The following is a 16,467-nucleotide window of genomic DNA, read 5'->3' as shown; positions in this document are numbered from 1 at the left end:
CGAAATTTGAAACAATTTTAGACCTCACAAGATTTAGCTATGTCCGCCTCTCCGTCTGTGGAAATCACTCTAGCTTCCCAACGAAATTAGGTTAATAACATTTTACTCAAATGTTTATTATATCTGCAGGACTTTTGGTATTGAAAATGGGCCATATAGGTCCACTTTTTGGTACCTCCCTATTTTCGGAATTTTGGTGATTTAAGCGGCATTACTCGCCGGAATTGCTTCAAATTTGGTATTTAAAGTTCGAATTGGATATTTCAGCCTATGACAGAAAATTGTCTGTGCACGTTTATAGCCCTCATATAACGGTACCTCCCGATGATTTTAGCGACATTTTTCACCGGACTTGTTTCAAATTTGATATTTTAAGTTCGTAATGGATACTACAGCCTATGGCAGAAAATAGTCAGAGCAGGTCCACGTTTTGGTATAGCCCCCATATAATGGTACCTCCCTATATTCGGTATTTTAATGATTTTAGGTACATTATTCACCGAATTTTATTCAAGTTCCGTATTTGAATATTGTAATGGCTTATGGTAAAAGTTGCCTATGCAGGCCCACGTCATCGTATATTCCCTAATATAACGGCTACATTCGGTATTTATAAGATTTTAACAGAATTGTTAAAGGATTTCATTTTTTTGAAAATTGCCAAATTCGTTCAATATGGTGGAGGGTACTCAAAGTTCGGCCCGACCGAACTTAAAGCTTTTTTACTTGTTAATTCTTGTTTTTTTTTTTTTAACCACAAAATATTGGTATATAAAAGTTTGAATGGATATAAAAGCAAAAGGGGTAGCGAAGCGTACCGAGTTCAGCTAGTGTTACATAATGGTTAAGTGTTACATAATACTGCCAATTTACAGGTAAGCAAATGGAACTATGTGTCTATCTCGTCTCCTTTTTTCATGTTACAAACAAATGCACAAAGACATAATAACTTATACTACAGTGTGGTGTCGGCTATAATAACACATAATTTTCACACATTTTTGAATAATCGAAGTAGGGCTGGCGGAAGGGAAACGGAATTCGGGCTAAAATTGCGACTTAAACACCCAAAATGCCTTAAATCTGTCGGTACAATTATATGGGGGCTATACCTAAACGAAAAGAAATAAGCTCAGATTGGACCACATTTTGTTGCTTCTAGCAAAAGTGGACGAAAATAGGGCTCAACTGATATATAATATACTCAATTTCTAAACAAGTTAATCTTATAACATTGCTTCGTAAGGTTGATAATTATCATGATATCATCATTAAATTCGTTTTGCTTTTATAATATTCTAATTTTTATTTGAAGCAACAACTAAAACCAACTTAAAACGGGTTAACAGCATAATATATTAACAATCGTATTTGCCGCATTTATGTACATATTCCATTACTGCTGCTTGCTTTTATTGGATGGACCCAAAACAACGATATTCCCGTTTTCGTAGGATACGATTTTACCAGAATCAATGAAAGTATCTTGACCTGGTGATGAAATCCACAAATGGCCAATAAGTGTTCCAGAGACCTGTTTATAATGTGCCATTATGGAATCACCATAAGACTCCATTAGTACGTTATTTTCCGAATCAATGATACGAAATTTGCATTCCGGTAAAATTGTGTTCGGCAAGTTGGCGTTGCTTTGTTTTTCTTTCTCAGGTTGAAGTTCTTTCAATTTCGATTTGTATTTTGTTATATGATGATTTTCAAACAATGAATGACCCGTGATGCCAAACCATTTCGAAAAGGTAGAAACTGACAAATTGTTGCCACAGCATATCATTAGGTGTATATGTTTGGTACAATAATCCCTGATGTATTCCACCATACGGCTATCCTTGGAAAATATCCGTTCATGTTCCATTATGAGCAAATCGAAAATTTTGCTTTCCGCTACTACTAGATTTATACGATCTTTTACTGGAACATTAATACCCAAAATGATGGACCAGGCTTTGACAGGATCAAATGGATAGTGAATTTGTAAGGTACTACCCAATATGAGGGGGAACATTTGATTGCTCACAAAGCTATTGGTATTGAAGGAGGGTAATATATTCAAAATGCGATCATTTGCCGATATATTCCAGACATTGGCAATATCTTTCATTTCCGAATTAATGTGATTATGAGTCAAAATATAGTTTTGCAATTTCTTATCATCTTCCGCGCCATCTATAGAGTAAATTTTCATAGCATCAGCATTCGTGTAGAAATTATTTTGCAATAGCCCTTCAAAAACTACCAATTTATCGGCCATAAATATTTCACGATTGAAATTAAAGGAATAGCTTTGATTTTTGGCGAAATCGTAGTCCACGGTAATCAAAACAATTTCTTGTGATTTGGCTAGCTTTTGAGCCACCTCCCTGGCGTCCTTGGAAGTAATTAATAGTTTAATTTTAGATTCCATTATTATTTCTTGTAGATTTTCAAATTTCCAAGTTGATTTTAATGGTATTGCAACTTGACCGGAAATCCAACAGGCCCATAAGTTCAAAATTGTTAAAACGTCATTGGAGCCGAAACATCCCACGGAAGAACTAGACCCACTTCCTAGAATCGGGAAAATATAGAAAGGAATCATTACTGAGAACATTTAAAGAAAACTTTCTTAAGGCTTTCCATACGTAGAAGAAATTCGGAAGGTATTCCACGCATAGAAAATCTGTTCATTAAAGACATTTTGTAGGTTTTTATACCCTCCACCATAGCATGAGGGGGTATTAGGTTTGTCATCATGTTTGTAACACCTAGAAATATTAATTTTAGACCCCACAAAGTACCTACAGATGGTGCTCTGAAGGTCCAGTTCGTTAAAGACCTTCTGAAGGCCTTCTATCCTAAGGATAGAAACTCTTCTATATAGAGAAGTTTCTTTGAACGGTTTTCCTGGAGGCCTTCAGGCCGAAGTGGAAGGCCACTGAAGGGAGGATCTTCAATAATTTCAAAAGTTTTTTATTCGTAGAAGGAGCTTCGAGTGGTTCAATTCTTTTAAGATCTTCTGAGGTAAAAGACCTTCTCTAGAAGAACTCTTGAATGTATACTATACGTAGAACACATTTTGAAGATTTTCTTATACACGGTAGACCCTTTGGAAGTCTCTTATCTACACAAGAATTTTTATTCATATATAGCTATACATAGGATACCTGATAAAGGTATTTCCTCTGGAATACCTTTTAAAGACTTTCAAAATGTAAGTGAGATTTTGAAAATCTCTAATTCATAGAAACCATTCAAAGGAATATTTGATATGGTATAATTTAATATAAAGCGTCCATTATCTAGAGAAGACCCTTCCATTCATAAAATATCTCTTGGGGGTTTTGATCATTAGAATAACTTTTAAATACCTTGGAAATATAGGATACCTTTCAAAAGTCTCTAATACACAGAAGCCATTTAAAGGTTTTTAATCTGTAGAAGACCCTTTATAAAATCCATAAAATATCTATTGACATTCGTCTATTCGATTTGTAAACAGACTTTTTCGAGTATCTTGAACCTTATAAGAATTTGGAGTTATGTTTACCATGAACAAAAGATTTTTTGAAGGAATTCTACTTATCAGAGTACTTTGATATATAAAATACATTTTGAAGAAATCCTAACAACTGAGAACGTTGGAATAGTTTTCTATCCATGGAAGACTTTTTGAAGGTGGTTTATTAGGTGAAGACCTTGTGTGGTTCTTCTATTCACAAAAGAATTTCTGGAGGGCTTCGGTTAATAGAATACCTTATGTAGGTCTGTTATACATGAAACATCTTATGCAAATGTAAGATCCACAGAACACTTCTTGAATTCCCTTCGTACGAAGAAGACCATTGAGGGCCTTTTGAAGGTCTTCGACCACATTAGAAAGTCTGTATTTCATCACAACCCGAAGAAACTTTTGACCGTTTTCTTTTCCTAGAACACATTTAGAAGGTATTCTACTCAAATAAGGTCATTTAAAGCATTTTTTAACAACACAAAAATTGTTGTCATTATTTTTTCTATGAGACGTGTTGAACGTCTTCTCATACTAAAGATCTTCTAACCACAGGACTTATATTATATTCAGAAGGCTTTTGAACATTTTTTATATCTATGGAGAATATTTTACATACGAAGAAGACTTCTTGCATATCTTTGAGCGGTGGAAGGAATTGTGATGGTCCTCTATTCGCAGAAGGTCTTCGATGAAAACATTGAGAAGAGCACAACATGAAAGAATCATACGAAAGCTTTTCATCTGAAAATCTCTTTGTATGTATTTCATCTATTGAAGGGCATGTAAGAGACTTACAGCCATAGAAAAATTTTCCTTGACAAAATATATCTGAAATATATTTTGTCAGTGAGGCCCTTTTGACCGTCTTCTATCTTTATAAGGCCTTACAATATATTCTACATATAGAAAGAAGGCTTGTAACACCTTAATAGACTAGAGAATATATCTGATATGCTCTTTGATCTCCTATAAAAGATTCTAAAAATATACCTATAGCATTTTATCTCAATATTATAAATTACCACATATATTCGAAATCTGTTTTGACAGTCTCTTGGAGTTCATGTACAGCTGCAGGTATGAATACTCCCCGGTAGTATCTGCCACTGCTACGCGATTTCCATACAATAGAGCTTTTTTAAATATTGGAACAACTATTTTCTTGTACTCCTCCAGGCGATAACATTCCCGAAGTCTTGATATATATTCCGGTGGGGCATGGTATTTCTACAATAAAAATGCTAAAATAAAGATTTGATTTTGAAGCTTTTATTTGATAATTTTTACCACCAATGAAGATGAAAAACGTTTGCAGACATTATTTATCACAATACATGCTAAGAAGTTCCTCATATTTTCAAAAATATTGTCTTGTTGAACTTTAATGACTGCCAAATAATAATATTGAATGAAATATACATTTTCGAAACGTCAACTAATTTGGAAATCAGCATGACATCTACAATAGCTCTGTTCCAGATTGTAATGTTTTTTTAGTAAGCTCCTTTCAACAATGGTAGATTAAGAAGGTAACCCTTTTAGGCATGCTGGTATCAATTTGATGTGTCAAAACATTGTTGTAATTTGAGTTCAACTTACATATATACATAAAAAATGTTCAGTGATTTGAAAATTTAACAATACAATTCATAGTAAATCACTATGTTAATTATACCCTACACCACATAGTGGTAAGGGTATTATGTCTTTGTGCATTTGTTTGTAACATGGAGAAGGAAACGAGATAGACCCATAGTTACTTTTGAGAACCTTCATAGAATCACTTTCTGAGTCGATTTATGCATGTCAGTCCGTCTGTCCGTCCGTCCGTCCGTCCGTCTGTCCATGTATTCTTGTGAACAAAATGCAGGTCGCATTTATTATCCGATTGAGATGAAATTTTCCAAAAAATATTTTTTTGGCCCAAGGACGAACCCTATTGAAATTGGTGAGAATCGGATCAAATTTAGATATAGCTCCCACATATATCTTCATCCGATTTCGGGTTAAATGTGCACCAAATGTCCACTATCAGTCCAAATTACCTGAATTTTGGTACACCCAACCGAGTTCGGCCTAGAAGCAAGTATATAAAATTTGGAGAAAATCGGTTCAGATATAGCTATAGCTCCCATATATATCTTTCATCCGATTTGGTGTTTAAGCCTCTCACATTCGTAATATGCACTCCACAAGAATGATATTTGGTACCAGATATAAGATACAGCTCAGAAATAGCTGTTTTAAATTTTATCGAAATCGGTTCAGATTTGGATATAGCTCCCATATATATCTTCATCCGATTTCGGGTTAATTGTGCACCAAATGGCCAATATAAGTCCAAATGGACTGAATTTTAGTACATCGGACCAAATTCAGCCTAGAAGCAAGTATATCAAATTTAGTGAAAATCGGTTCAGATATAGATATAGCAACCATATATATGTTTCATCCGATTTAGAGTTTTAGTCCCATACATTCGTAATATTCACTCTACAACCGTGATATTTGGTACCAGGTATTAGATGGAGCACAGGAATAGCTGTTTTAAATTTTATCGAAATCGGTTCAGATTTGGATATAGCTCTCATATATATCTTCATCCGATTTCGGGTTAAATGTGCACTAAATGGTCAATATCAGCCCAAATCACCAGTCTGGAAGCTAATACGTAAAATTTGGAGAAACCCGGTTCAGAGATAGCTATAGTTCGTAAAATGCACGATAGAATTAGATAGATTTTGATTTTGTACCAAATATCTCATAGAGCTCTGAAATGCCCTGTATAAACCTTTTTACGAGAGCTCTACTAAATATGCATAGTGGTGTAGGGTATCATATAGTCGGCCCCGCCCGACTTTTGAGCTTTCCTTACTGGTTTCTCTTTAAAGAGCAAAAGAGAGAGAGACTCAATTCTTCTTGTTTTTTTATGAAAAGGAGGGAAAAAGCGTACATTAAATAAAAAGGAAGTCATGGGAAATAAGGAGATCTACGTGGAGAAATGCGTTGATAATAAAAAACCAGTAAGGAAAGCTCAAAAGTCGGGCGGGGCCGACTATATGATACCCTACACCACTATGCATATTTAGTAGAGCTCTCGTAAAAAGGTTTATACAGGGCATTTCAGAGCTCTATGAGATATTTGGTACAAAATCAAAATCTATCTAATTCTATCGTGCATTTTACGAACTATAGCTATCTCTGAACCGGGTTTCTCCAAATTTTACGTATTAGCTTCCAGACTGGTGATTTGGGCTGATATTGACCATTTAGTGCACATTTAACCCGAAATCGGATGAAGATATATATGAGAGCTATATCCAAATCTGAACCGATTTCGATAAAATTTAAAACAGCTATTCCTGTGCTCCATCTAATAGCTGGTACCAAATATCACGGTTGTAGAGTGAATATTACGAATGTATGGGACTAAAACTCTAAATCGGATGAAACATATATATGGTTGCTATATCTATATCTGAACCGATTTTCACTAAATTTGATATACTTGCTTCTAGGCTGAATTTGGTCCGATGTACTAAAATTCAGTCCATTTGGACTTATATTGGCCATTTGGTGCACAATTAACCCGAAATCGGATGAAGATATATATGGGAGCTATATCCAAATCTGAACCGATTTCGATAAAATTTAAAACAGCTATTTCTGAGCTGTATCTTATATCTGGTACCAAATATCATTCTTGTGGAGTGCATATTACGAATGTGAGAGGCTTAAACACCAAATCGGATGAAATATATATATGGGAGCTATAGCTATATCTGAACCGATTTTCTCCAAATTTTATATACTTGCTTCTAGGCCGAACTCGGTTGGGTGTACCAAAATTCAGGTAATTTGGACTGACAGTGGACATTTGGTGCACATTTAACCCGAAATCGGATGAAGATATATATGGGAGCTATAGCTGTTTCTGAACCGATTTTCTCCAAATTTGTTATATTTGCTTTAAGGCTAATCTCGATCACATGTGCCAAAATTCGGGCCATTTGAGCTGATATTGGCCATTTGGTGGTCAATTAACCCGAAATCGGATGAAGATATATATGGGAGCTATATCCAAATCTGAACCGATTTCGATAAAATTTAAAACAGCTATTTCTGTGCTCCATCTAATACCTGGTACCAAATATCACGGCTATATACTTGCTTCTAGGCCGAACTCGGTTGGGTGTGCCAAAATTCAGGTAATTTGGACTGATAGTGGATATTTGGTGCACATTTAACCCGAAATCGGATGAAGATATATATGGGAGCTATATCTAAATTTGATCCGATTCTCACCAATTTCAATAGGGTTCGTCCTTGGGCCAAAAAAATATTTTTTGGAAAATTTCATCTCAATCGGATAATAAATGCGACCTGCATTTTGTTCACAAGAATACATGGACAGACGGACGGACGGACGGACGGACGGACAGACGGACTGACATGCATAAATCGACTCAGAAAGTGATTCTATGAAGGTTCTCAAAAGTAACTATGGGTCTATCTCGTTTCCTTCTCCATGTTACAAACAAATGCACAAAGACATAATACCCTTACCACTATGTAGGTGTAGGGTATAAAAACAATGTAGATAACAGGTTTCAAATATTATAAAATAAGTAAAAATTTCACGTACCTTTATGAAGGAGATAATCTAATGCGTGGAAATCCATGGACATTTTTGTTAGGTTTTCTGACCAATACACTACTGGAATTCATCGGTATATTGAGAATATACATAAGATATCCATCCTGTAGTGACCTTAACATCACACGTAGTGACCTTAACATCACACGCGGAAAAAACATTTTGTGTCCTCTCACCTTAAGTTCATGTAGTAGAAGGAAATGAAATGAGATTAATGCTACTACTATTATTTTACATTTTTTTATGGGATAAATAATTAACACTCTCCTTGTTATACTTTTTCCAGCAAGTATTTCTACAACCGACAGAAAGGGAATAGAAAAACAACAAATAGCTACTAAACCCAATTTAGCATTTACCATAAGGAACCCATTGCAATGAAAGCTGTGCAGAAAAGTTAGAGATCGTGAATTCAAAAAAATAAATAAAAATCATGTTAAAAAGCAGTAAGTTCGGCCGGGCCGAACTTTGAATACCCTCCACCATTTGGAAAGAATTTGGCTATTTCCAAAAAAAAAAAAAAATCCGTTAACAATTTTGTTAAAATATTCAAAATAACAAATGTAGCCGTCAAATGTGAAGCTTAAAAAATAAGTTGGGAATAATGTAGCTAAAATCATCAATATAGGGAGGTAGTGTTATATAGGGGCTATACCGAAATGATGACCTGTTCAGACAATTTTGTGCCTTAGGTTACAATATCCATGACGAACTTCAATTACCAAATTTGGAACAAATCCGGTACCGGGAGGTACCGTTATATGGGGGCTATACGAAGACGTGGACCTGCACAGACAATTTTAGACTGTAGGATCCATTACAAACTTCAAATACCAAATTTGAAGCAATTCCGGTGAATAATATCGCTAAAATCATCAAAATACCGAATATCGCGGGGTACTGTTATATGGGGGCTATACGTAGACTTGGACCTGCACAGACAATTTTCTGACTTTTTTCCATTATGAACTTCAAATACCAAATTTGAAAGAATTCCGTTGAATAATGTCGCAAAAATCGTCAAAATACCGAAAATCGGGAGGTACCGTTATATGGGGGCTATACCATAACGTGGGCCTACATGGCCCATTTTCAACACCAAAAGTCCTGCTAGGAAGCTAGAGTGATTTTCACAGAGGGACACACGGACGAACATCGCTAAATCGACACAGAATTTTATGCTGATCAAGAATATATATATACTTTGTGTGGTCTAAAATGTATATTTTGGGGTGTTACAAACGGATTAATAAACATAGTATACCCTTCATACTATGGTGGAGGGTATAAAAACGAACTGAAGAAATTACATTAAACATCCACGTAAAATAACCAGTCGCTATTCCTTTCAGTTCGCTGCAGGCATTTCAAATATACATTTTACGAATTTTCTTTGGATGTTACCAGGCTCTAGTTTTTCTATGCAAATAGAAAACAAATGGCCGGAAGCGCAGACAATTACATTTATACTCACATGTCTAACATACCTTTGCAAATGTGGCATATGGCAGAAAAGGTTTCACTGAAGGGCCTTCTTCACTCAGCCACTTTTCAACGAGACCTATATAAGGTCGGGGGGAAAAAGACGAGAATTTGGCACTAAACCTAATAGTTATTACAATCTGGCGATATAATTGTTATAACCTCTGCCCTTGTTATTCCGTTTGTAGCATCCCTAAATATTCGTCTACACACCAAGACTGGAACTCATGCAAAGTTGCATGATTCTAGCTTCAACCGTTTCGTTTGAGCGTTGGTTCTATGTCGGACCTCTACTAACAATCTGGTTACTAGGGAGTGGATATTACAACTGTGGAGGACAAATTCAGCAAATCGGATGAACAATTTTACATGCTTATTTCAAGGCTCAATTTGGTCGTATGCACCGAATACCATCGACTTTGGACTAACTTTAAACATTTGGTTCAAAAAAAAAAGCAAATCGGAGGAAGATGTAGACGGAAGCTATATGAAAATTTTGTTCTCGATCGGACAATAAATGTGACCTGTACTTTGTTTAGTAAAAAACAAGTAAAAAAGCAGTAAGTTCGGCCGGGCCGAACTTTGAATACCCTCCACCATTTGGAACAAATTAAAAAATTTTCAAAAAAAAAAAAAAAAAATAAAGTAAAATCCATTAAAAATTCTATTAAAATCGTTAAAATATCTAATAAGGAAGGTGCCGATATGTGGGGATATACGATATTGTGGACCTATAAAGACAAATCTATGTCTGCGTGTAAAGTACTCACAAGGAACTCCTTGTGTGGATTTTCAAAATACCGAATATCGCGACGTATCGTTATATGGGAGCCATACGTTATCGTTATATAGAGAATTCTCCGTCGGGGGGTAAAGTGCTCACAAAGAACCCCTTGTGCTCACAAAGAACCCCTTGTGTGCACAGAACCCCTTGTGACCATTCCGTTGGAAAATATTGCTAAAAACATCAAAATACCGAATATCGGGGGTACCGTTATATGAGGGCTATACGATATCGTGGACCTTTATAGATAATTCTCTGCCGAGGTATAAAGTACCCACAAGGAACTCCTTGTGTGGATTTTCAGACAATTCCGATGAAAAATGTGGGTAAAATCATCAAAATACCGAATATCGGGGGTACCGTTATATGAGGGATATAAGATATCGTGGACCTGTATAGACAATTCTCTCTCAGGGGGTAAAGTACTCACAAGGAACTACTTGTGTGGATTTTAAGGCAATTCCATTGAAAAATGTGGCTAACATCATCAAAATACCGAATATCGGGGGGTACAGTTATATGGGGGATATACGATATAGTGGACCTATATAGATAATTCTCTGCCGAGGTATAAAGTACTCACAAGGAACTACTTGTGTGGATTTTCCGACAATTCCGATGAAAAATGTGGGTAAAATCATCAAAATAGCGAATATCGGGGGTACCGTTATATGAGGGATATAAGATATCGTGGACCTGTATAGACAATTCTCTCTCGGGGGGTAAAGTACTCGCAAGGAACTACTTGTGTGGATTTTAAGACAATTCCATTGAAAAATGATGCTAACATCATCAAAATACCGAATATCGGGCGGTACAGTTATATGGGGGATATACGATATCGTGGATCTATATAGACAATTCTTTTTTAAGGGGTAAAATGTCCACAAGGGAATCCTTTTGTGGAATGTCAGACAATTCCATTGAAAAATGTGGGTAAAATCATCAAATTACCGAATATCGGGGGTACCGTTATATGGGGGATATACGATATCGTGGACCTGTATAGACAATTTTCTCTCAGGGGGTAAAGTACTCACAAGGAACTACTTGTGTGGATTTTAAGACAATTTCATTGAAAAATGTGGCTAATATCATCAAAATACCGAGTATCGGGGGGTACAGTTATATGGGGGATATACGATATCGTGGACCTATATAGATAATTCTCTACTTGTGTGGATTCTAAATACTACTTGCGTGGATTTTCCGACAGTTCTGATGAAAAATGTGGGTAAAATCATCAAAATACCGAATATTGGGGGTACCGTTATATGAGGGATATAAGATATCGTGGACCTGTATAGACAATTCTCGGTCAGGGGGTAAAGTACTCACAAGGAACTACTTGTGTGGATTTTAAGACAATTGCATTGCAAAATGTGGCTAACATCATCAAAATACCGAATATCGGGGGTACAGTTATATGGGGGATATACGATATAGTGGACCTATATAGATAATTCTCTGCCGAGGTATAAAGTACTCACAAGGAACTACTTGTGTGGATTTTCCGACAGTTCTGATGAAAAATGTGGGTAAAATCATCAAAATACCGAATATCGGGGGTACCGTTATATGAGGGATATAAGATATCGTGGACCTGTATAGACAATTCTCTCTCAGGGGGTAAAGTACTCACAAGGAACTACTTGTGTGGATTTTAAGACAATTCCATTGAAAAATGTGGCTAACATCATCAAAATACCGAATATCGGGGGGTACAGTTATATGGGGGATATACGATATAGTGGACCTATATAGAAAATTCTCTGCGGAGGTATAAAGTACTCACAAGGAACTACTTGTGTGGATTTTCCGACAATTCCGATGAAAAATGTGGGTAAAATCATCAAAATAGCGAATATCGGGGGGTACAGTTATATGGGGGATATACGATATCGTGGACCTATATAGATAATTCTCTGCCGAGGTATAAAGTAATCACAAGGAGCTACTTGTGTGGATTTTCCGACAATTCTGATGAAAAATGTGGGTAAAATCATCAAAATTCCGAATATCGGGGGTACCGTTATATGAGGGATATAAGATATCGTGGAATTGTATAGACAATTCTCTCTCAGGGGGTAAAGTACTCACAAGGAACTACTTGTGTGGATTTTAAGACAATTCCATTGAAAAATGTGGCTAACATCATCAAAATACCGAATATCGGGGGGTACAGTTATATGGGGGATATACGATATCGTGGACCTATATAGATAATTCTCTGCCGAGGTATAAAGTACTCACAAGGAACTACTTGTGTGGATTTTCCGACAATTCCGATGAAAAATGTGGGTAAAATCATCAAAATAGCGAATATCGGGGGTACCGTTATACGAGGGATATAAGATATCGTGGACCTGTATAGACAATTCTCTCTCAGGGGGTAAAGTACTCAAAAGGAACTACTTGTGTGGATTTTAAGACAATTCCATTGAAAAATGTGGCTAACATCATCAAAATACCGAATATCGGGGGGTACAGTGATATGGGGGATATACGATATCGTGGACCTATATAGATAATTCTCTGCCGAGGTATAAAGTACCCACAAGGAATTCCTTGTGTGGGTTTTCCGACAATTCCGATGAAAAATGTGGGTAAAATCATCAAAATACCGAATATCGGGGGTACCGTTATATGAGGGATATAAGATATCGTGGACCTGTATAGACAATTCTCTCTCAGGGGGTAAAGTACTCACAAGGAACTACTTGTGCGGATTTTAAGACAATTCCATTGAAAATTGTGTCTAACATCATCAAAATACCGAATATCGTGGGGTACAGTTATATGGGGGATATACGATATCGTGGACCTATATAGATATTTCTCTGCCGAGGTATAAAGTACCCATAAGGAATTCCTTGTGTGGGTTTTCCGACAATTCCGATGAAAAATGTGGGTAAAATCATCAAAATACCGAATATCGGGGGTACCGTTATATGAGGGATATAAGATATCGTGGACCTGTATAGACAATTCTCTCTCAGGGGGTAAAGTACTCACAAGGAACTACTTGTGTGGATTTTAAGACAATTCCATTGAAAAATGTGGCTAACATCATCAAAATACCGAATATCGGGGGGTACAGTTATATGCGGGATATACGATATCGTGGACCTATATAGATAATTCTCTGTCGAAGTATAAAGTACCCACAAGGAACTACTTGTGTGGATTTTCAGACAATTCCATTGAAAAATGTAGCTAAAATCATCAAAACACCGAATATCGGGGGTACAGTTATATGGGGGCTATATGATATCGTGGACCGATATAGCCCATCTTCGATCTTGACCTGCCTGCAGACAAAAGAGAGATCTGTGCAAAATTTTAGCTTCCTATCTTAATTCGTTTAGACTGTAGCGTGATTACAACAGACAGACAGACGGGCGGGCAGTGCTAAATCGTCTTAGAATTTTACGCTGATCAAGAATATATATACTTTGTTGGGTCTAAAAATGATTATTTCGATGAGTTACAAACGGAATGACGAACTTAATATACCCTTCATACCTTTTTTGGTGGAGGGTATAAAAATATATGAACAGACAGACGGATATGCATAAATCGACTCAGAGTTTGATTCTATGCAGATCCTCAAAAGGAATTGAGTGTCTATCTCGCTTCCTTCTCTATGCTACAAACAAATGCACAAAGACTTATAACCCTGACCAAAATGTGGCGTAGGGCATAAAAATCAAGATGTAGCACGTATAAAAGTTCATCTAGATTTTGAAAGAATCAATTGTATAACCTAACTTATTTCGCAGTAAATCTACAGTTTTTGGGGCCCATTTTAGGCCCAATATTGCTTTTCACCTTTTCATGTTTCAATGTCGTATCAAAATCCATATAGAAACACAACCTGAGTATGTAAAACAACCCAAAACATGATAAAAGTGGAATTCCGCAAGGCTGTTAAAATTTAAAACAGATGCGTAGTTATAAATTTTATATTCACGTCAACCATTTTTTTCTGCTTCTGTTTTCATCGTTTCCACAGCGATGACCACAAGTCGGCATTTAGGAAAATTGTTAAATTGTTGTTATTTATGGCCAAAGTAAATCTCAAATAAAAAGGATAAGATAAATGGACAAATGGTCCAGGTTGTGTAAAACAACAACCTACAAAAAGGCTTAAGATGTTTCATGTAACAGCAAAATTGTGTGGTGGGTAATAATGTTAGAACTTGAAATTTGTTTTGCTACAAAATTTATCCATGGCAAAATTGTACCATTTGTTTGACTTCGATGGGGGGAGAAAAAATAAATAACATCAAATATTTCCTTAGTTGTTGTAACAAAACACGAAAAAAACATTGCAAAATTTAATTTACTATTACAACAATTATTGTTAGCTGATTGAATCTGGTTGTGGCATTCGTACACCCTGTAATTATTTGCAGCCACTCCCATCGCCGAAACGCCCATTACGTTCTGTGCAACATACGAATGCCACATGTGCAAGTCAATCATTTGTTATTTGGACTTTTTTCCTTAGCTCTGTGCGGATGCTTAGCATTGCTGGGGAGAGAAATGCAGAGGTTATGACTTCTACATACAGCACACAGTACAGGTTTTGTTACTTGCTTTACTTTCATAAATTTTCATTTCACTTCTCTCAGAGCACCATAATCATCTTTCCTTACTAATGTCGCCGTCATTCTCAACGCCATCATTCGCATCGCCGTGGTCGTTGCCTTTCCATTTTGAGGTGGAGTAGTCACAAATTAGAAATTATTACATTTCTAACGTCTATTTCATAAATTGCAGTTTTCACTCGCTATGCGTTGTATGTGTGAGTGAACGAACGAGCGGGGATTGGAGACGCCTTGATGCTGAATGGTTACACAATCACAGTCACAAGAAGGCGGGCTGGCAAGTGTCCTCTTACAATCACGCAGTGGTTGCATATCATGGTAAGGGCAATTTTAAAAGGTCCTGCAAAATTACCACCGTCCTGATGGACATGTGTCATTAAAAGTGAGCCATTCACACTAAATGGAATGGAAGAACAAAAAAATTACAACATCATTTGCCAGCTTTTGTTTTCGTTTAACATATCAAATTTAAAGATAAGTTGAGGAGATAAAGAAAACGAATTGGCAGTATTTTAAATTGTTGAGAAAATATATTGGAAATGTTATAGACCAACATCTGGTCCCTGGTGAATAAATATTTCCTAGGATTTTTCATGTTTGGGGTTTTGAGTTACTCTCTCTTTACTTTTCTAAATATATTTGTTATTTAAATAGTACCCACTACTTAATGAATGTATCCGATTAAAGTATTGAAAGTAATTTTTATTTAATTTTACTAATTGAAAGCAAAAAATTTCGGAAATAGCATCAAGTTTTAGAAAAGGTGTAGATTTGCTCGAATTGGTCAATTTTGGCAGGAATTATGGTCTTCATACAGCCAATGAAACGGTCACACGCTTCCTGAATGTTGCTCTGCGGTATTTTGACCCATTCCCGGCGAAGCGGTTGGTTGAGGTAATCGTCACTGTGGTATTTTTTAGTGCCAACCAAATGAAGCGCGGAACCTCATTTTGTAACCATTCATGGGTTGCGCGTGCTGAGTACGATGGTGCTGAGTCCTGTTGGAATGTGCAAGGTCTACGGCCAAAATGTTTGCAATCATATTCGGCACTTATTCTGATGCGTTTCAGGACGTTTGGAGTAGGGATGTCCGTCCGTCTGTCTGGCTGGGTGGTGCGCACGATGAAGAACGGATACCTTCTGTTTCCTTTCCCACAAGCGGTCAAAATTTTGAATAACCAAAACGCTGATAAAGGGCAAAAAGAGCATCCGATTTTGTATTAGCCCAAATAGGATTAAATTTGGCAAATGCGGCCAAATTTAATTAAATATTATTGAGATTGGATATAGCTTCTATGTATATCCTGATCCGATTTTAGGTTTATTCTTCACCAAATCCTTAATACCAGTTCAAATTGAATGGATTTTGGCACATACGACTGAAATCAAGTAAGTGTATTCAATTTGATGTAGATAGGTTCCG

At 36.3% G+C, this 16,467-nt stretch overlaps 1 protein-coding gene across 1 annotated transcript; it reads right to left on the bottom strand.

Annotated features, from left to right (window-relative positions):
- Positions 1 to 1,280: 1,280 nt before the first annotated feature.
- Positions 1,281 to 4,945, bottom strand: LOC101893765 (malonate--CoA ligase ACSF3, mitochondrial). The gene is made up of 3 exons (XM_011295347.3): positions 4,796 to 4,945; positions 4,531 to 4,735; positions 1,281 to 2,565 (listed from the first exon to the last, which is right to left on the bottom strand). Exons 1-3 carry the CDS (start codon positions 4,859 to 4,861, stop codon positions 1,397 to 1,399), a joined length of 1,440 nt encoding a protein of 479 aa, XP_011293649.2. The 5' UTR covers positions 4,862 to 4,945; the 3' UTR covers positions 1,281 to 1,396.
- Positions 4,946 to 16,467: the final 11,522 nt, after the last annotated feature.

The sequence above is a fragment of the Musca domestica genome, unplaced genomic scaffold (assembly GCF_030504385.1).
Source record: "Musca domestica strain aabys unplaced genomic scaffold, Musca_domestica.polishedcontigs.V.1.1 16, whole genome shotgun sequence".
NCBI lineage: Eukaryota > Metazoa > Arthropoda > Insecta > Diptera > Muscidae > Musca > Musca domestica.
Note: the sequence above shows the minus strand (reverse complement) of the source record. Positions and strands in the feature narration are given on the sequence as shown.

Excerpts from the sequence above, each read along its gene's own strand:
- LOC101893765 (XM_011295347.3), bottom strand. The coding sequence starts at position 4,861 with ATGAGGAACTTCTTAGCATGTATTGTGATAAATAATGTCTGCAAACGT. Across the intron at positions 4,736-4,795 it reads GTTTTTCATCTTCATTGGTG|AAATACCATGCCCCACCGGA; the intron begins GTAAAAATTATC and ends TTTTTATTGTAG. Across the intron at positions 2,566-4,530 it reads ACAGATTTCGAATATATGTG|GAAGTGGGTCTAGTTCTTCC; the intron begins GTAATTTATAAT and ends TCCCGATTCTAG.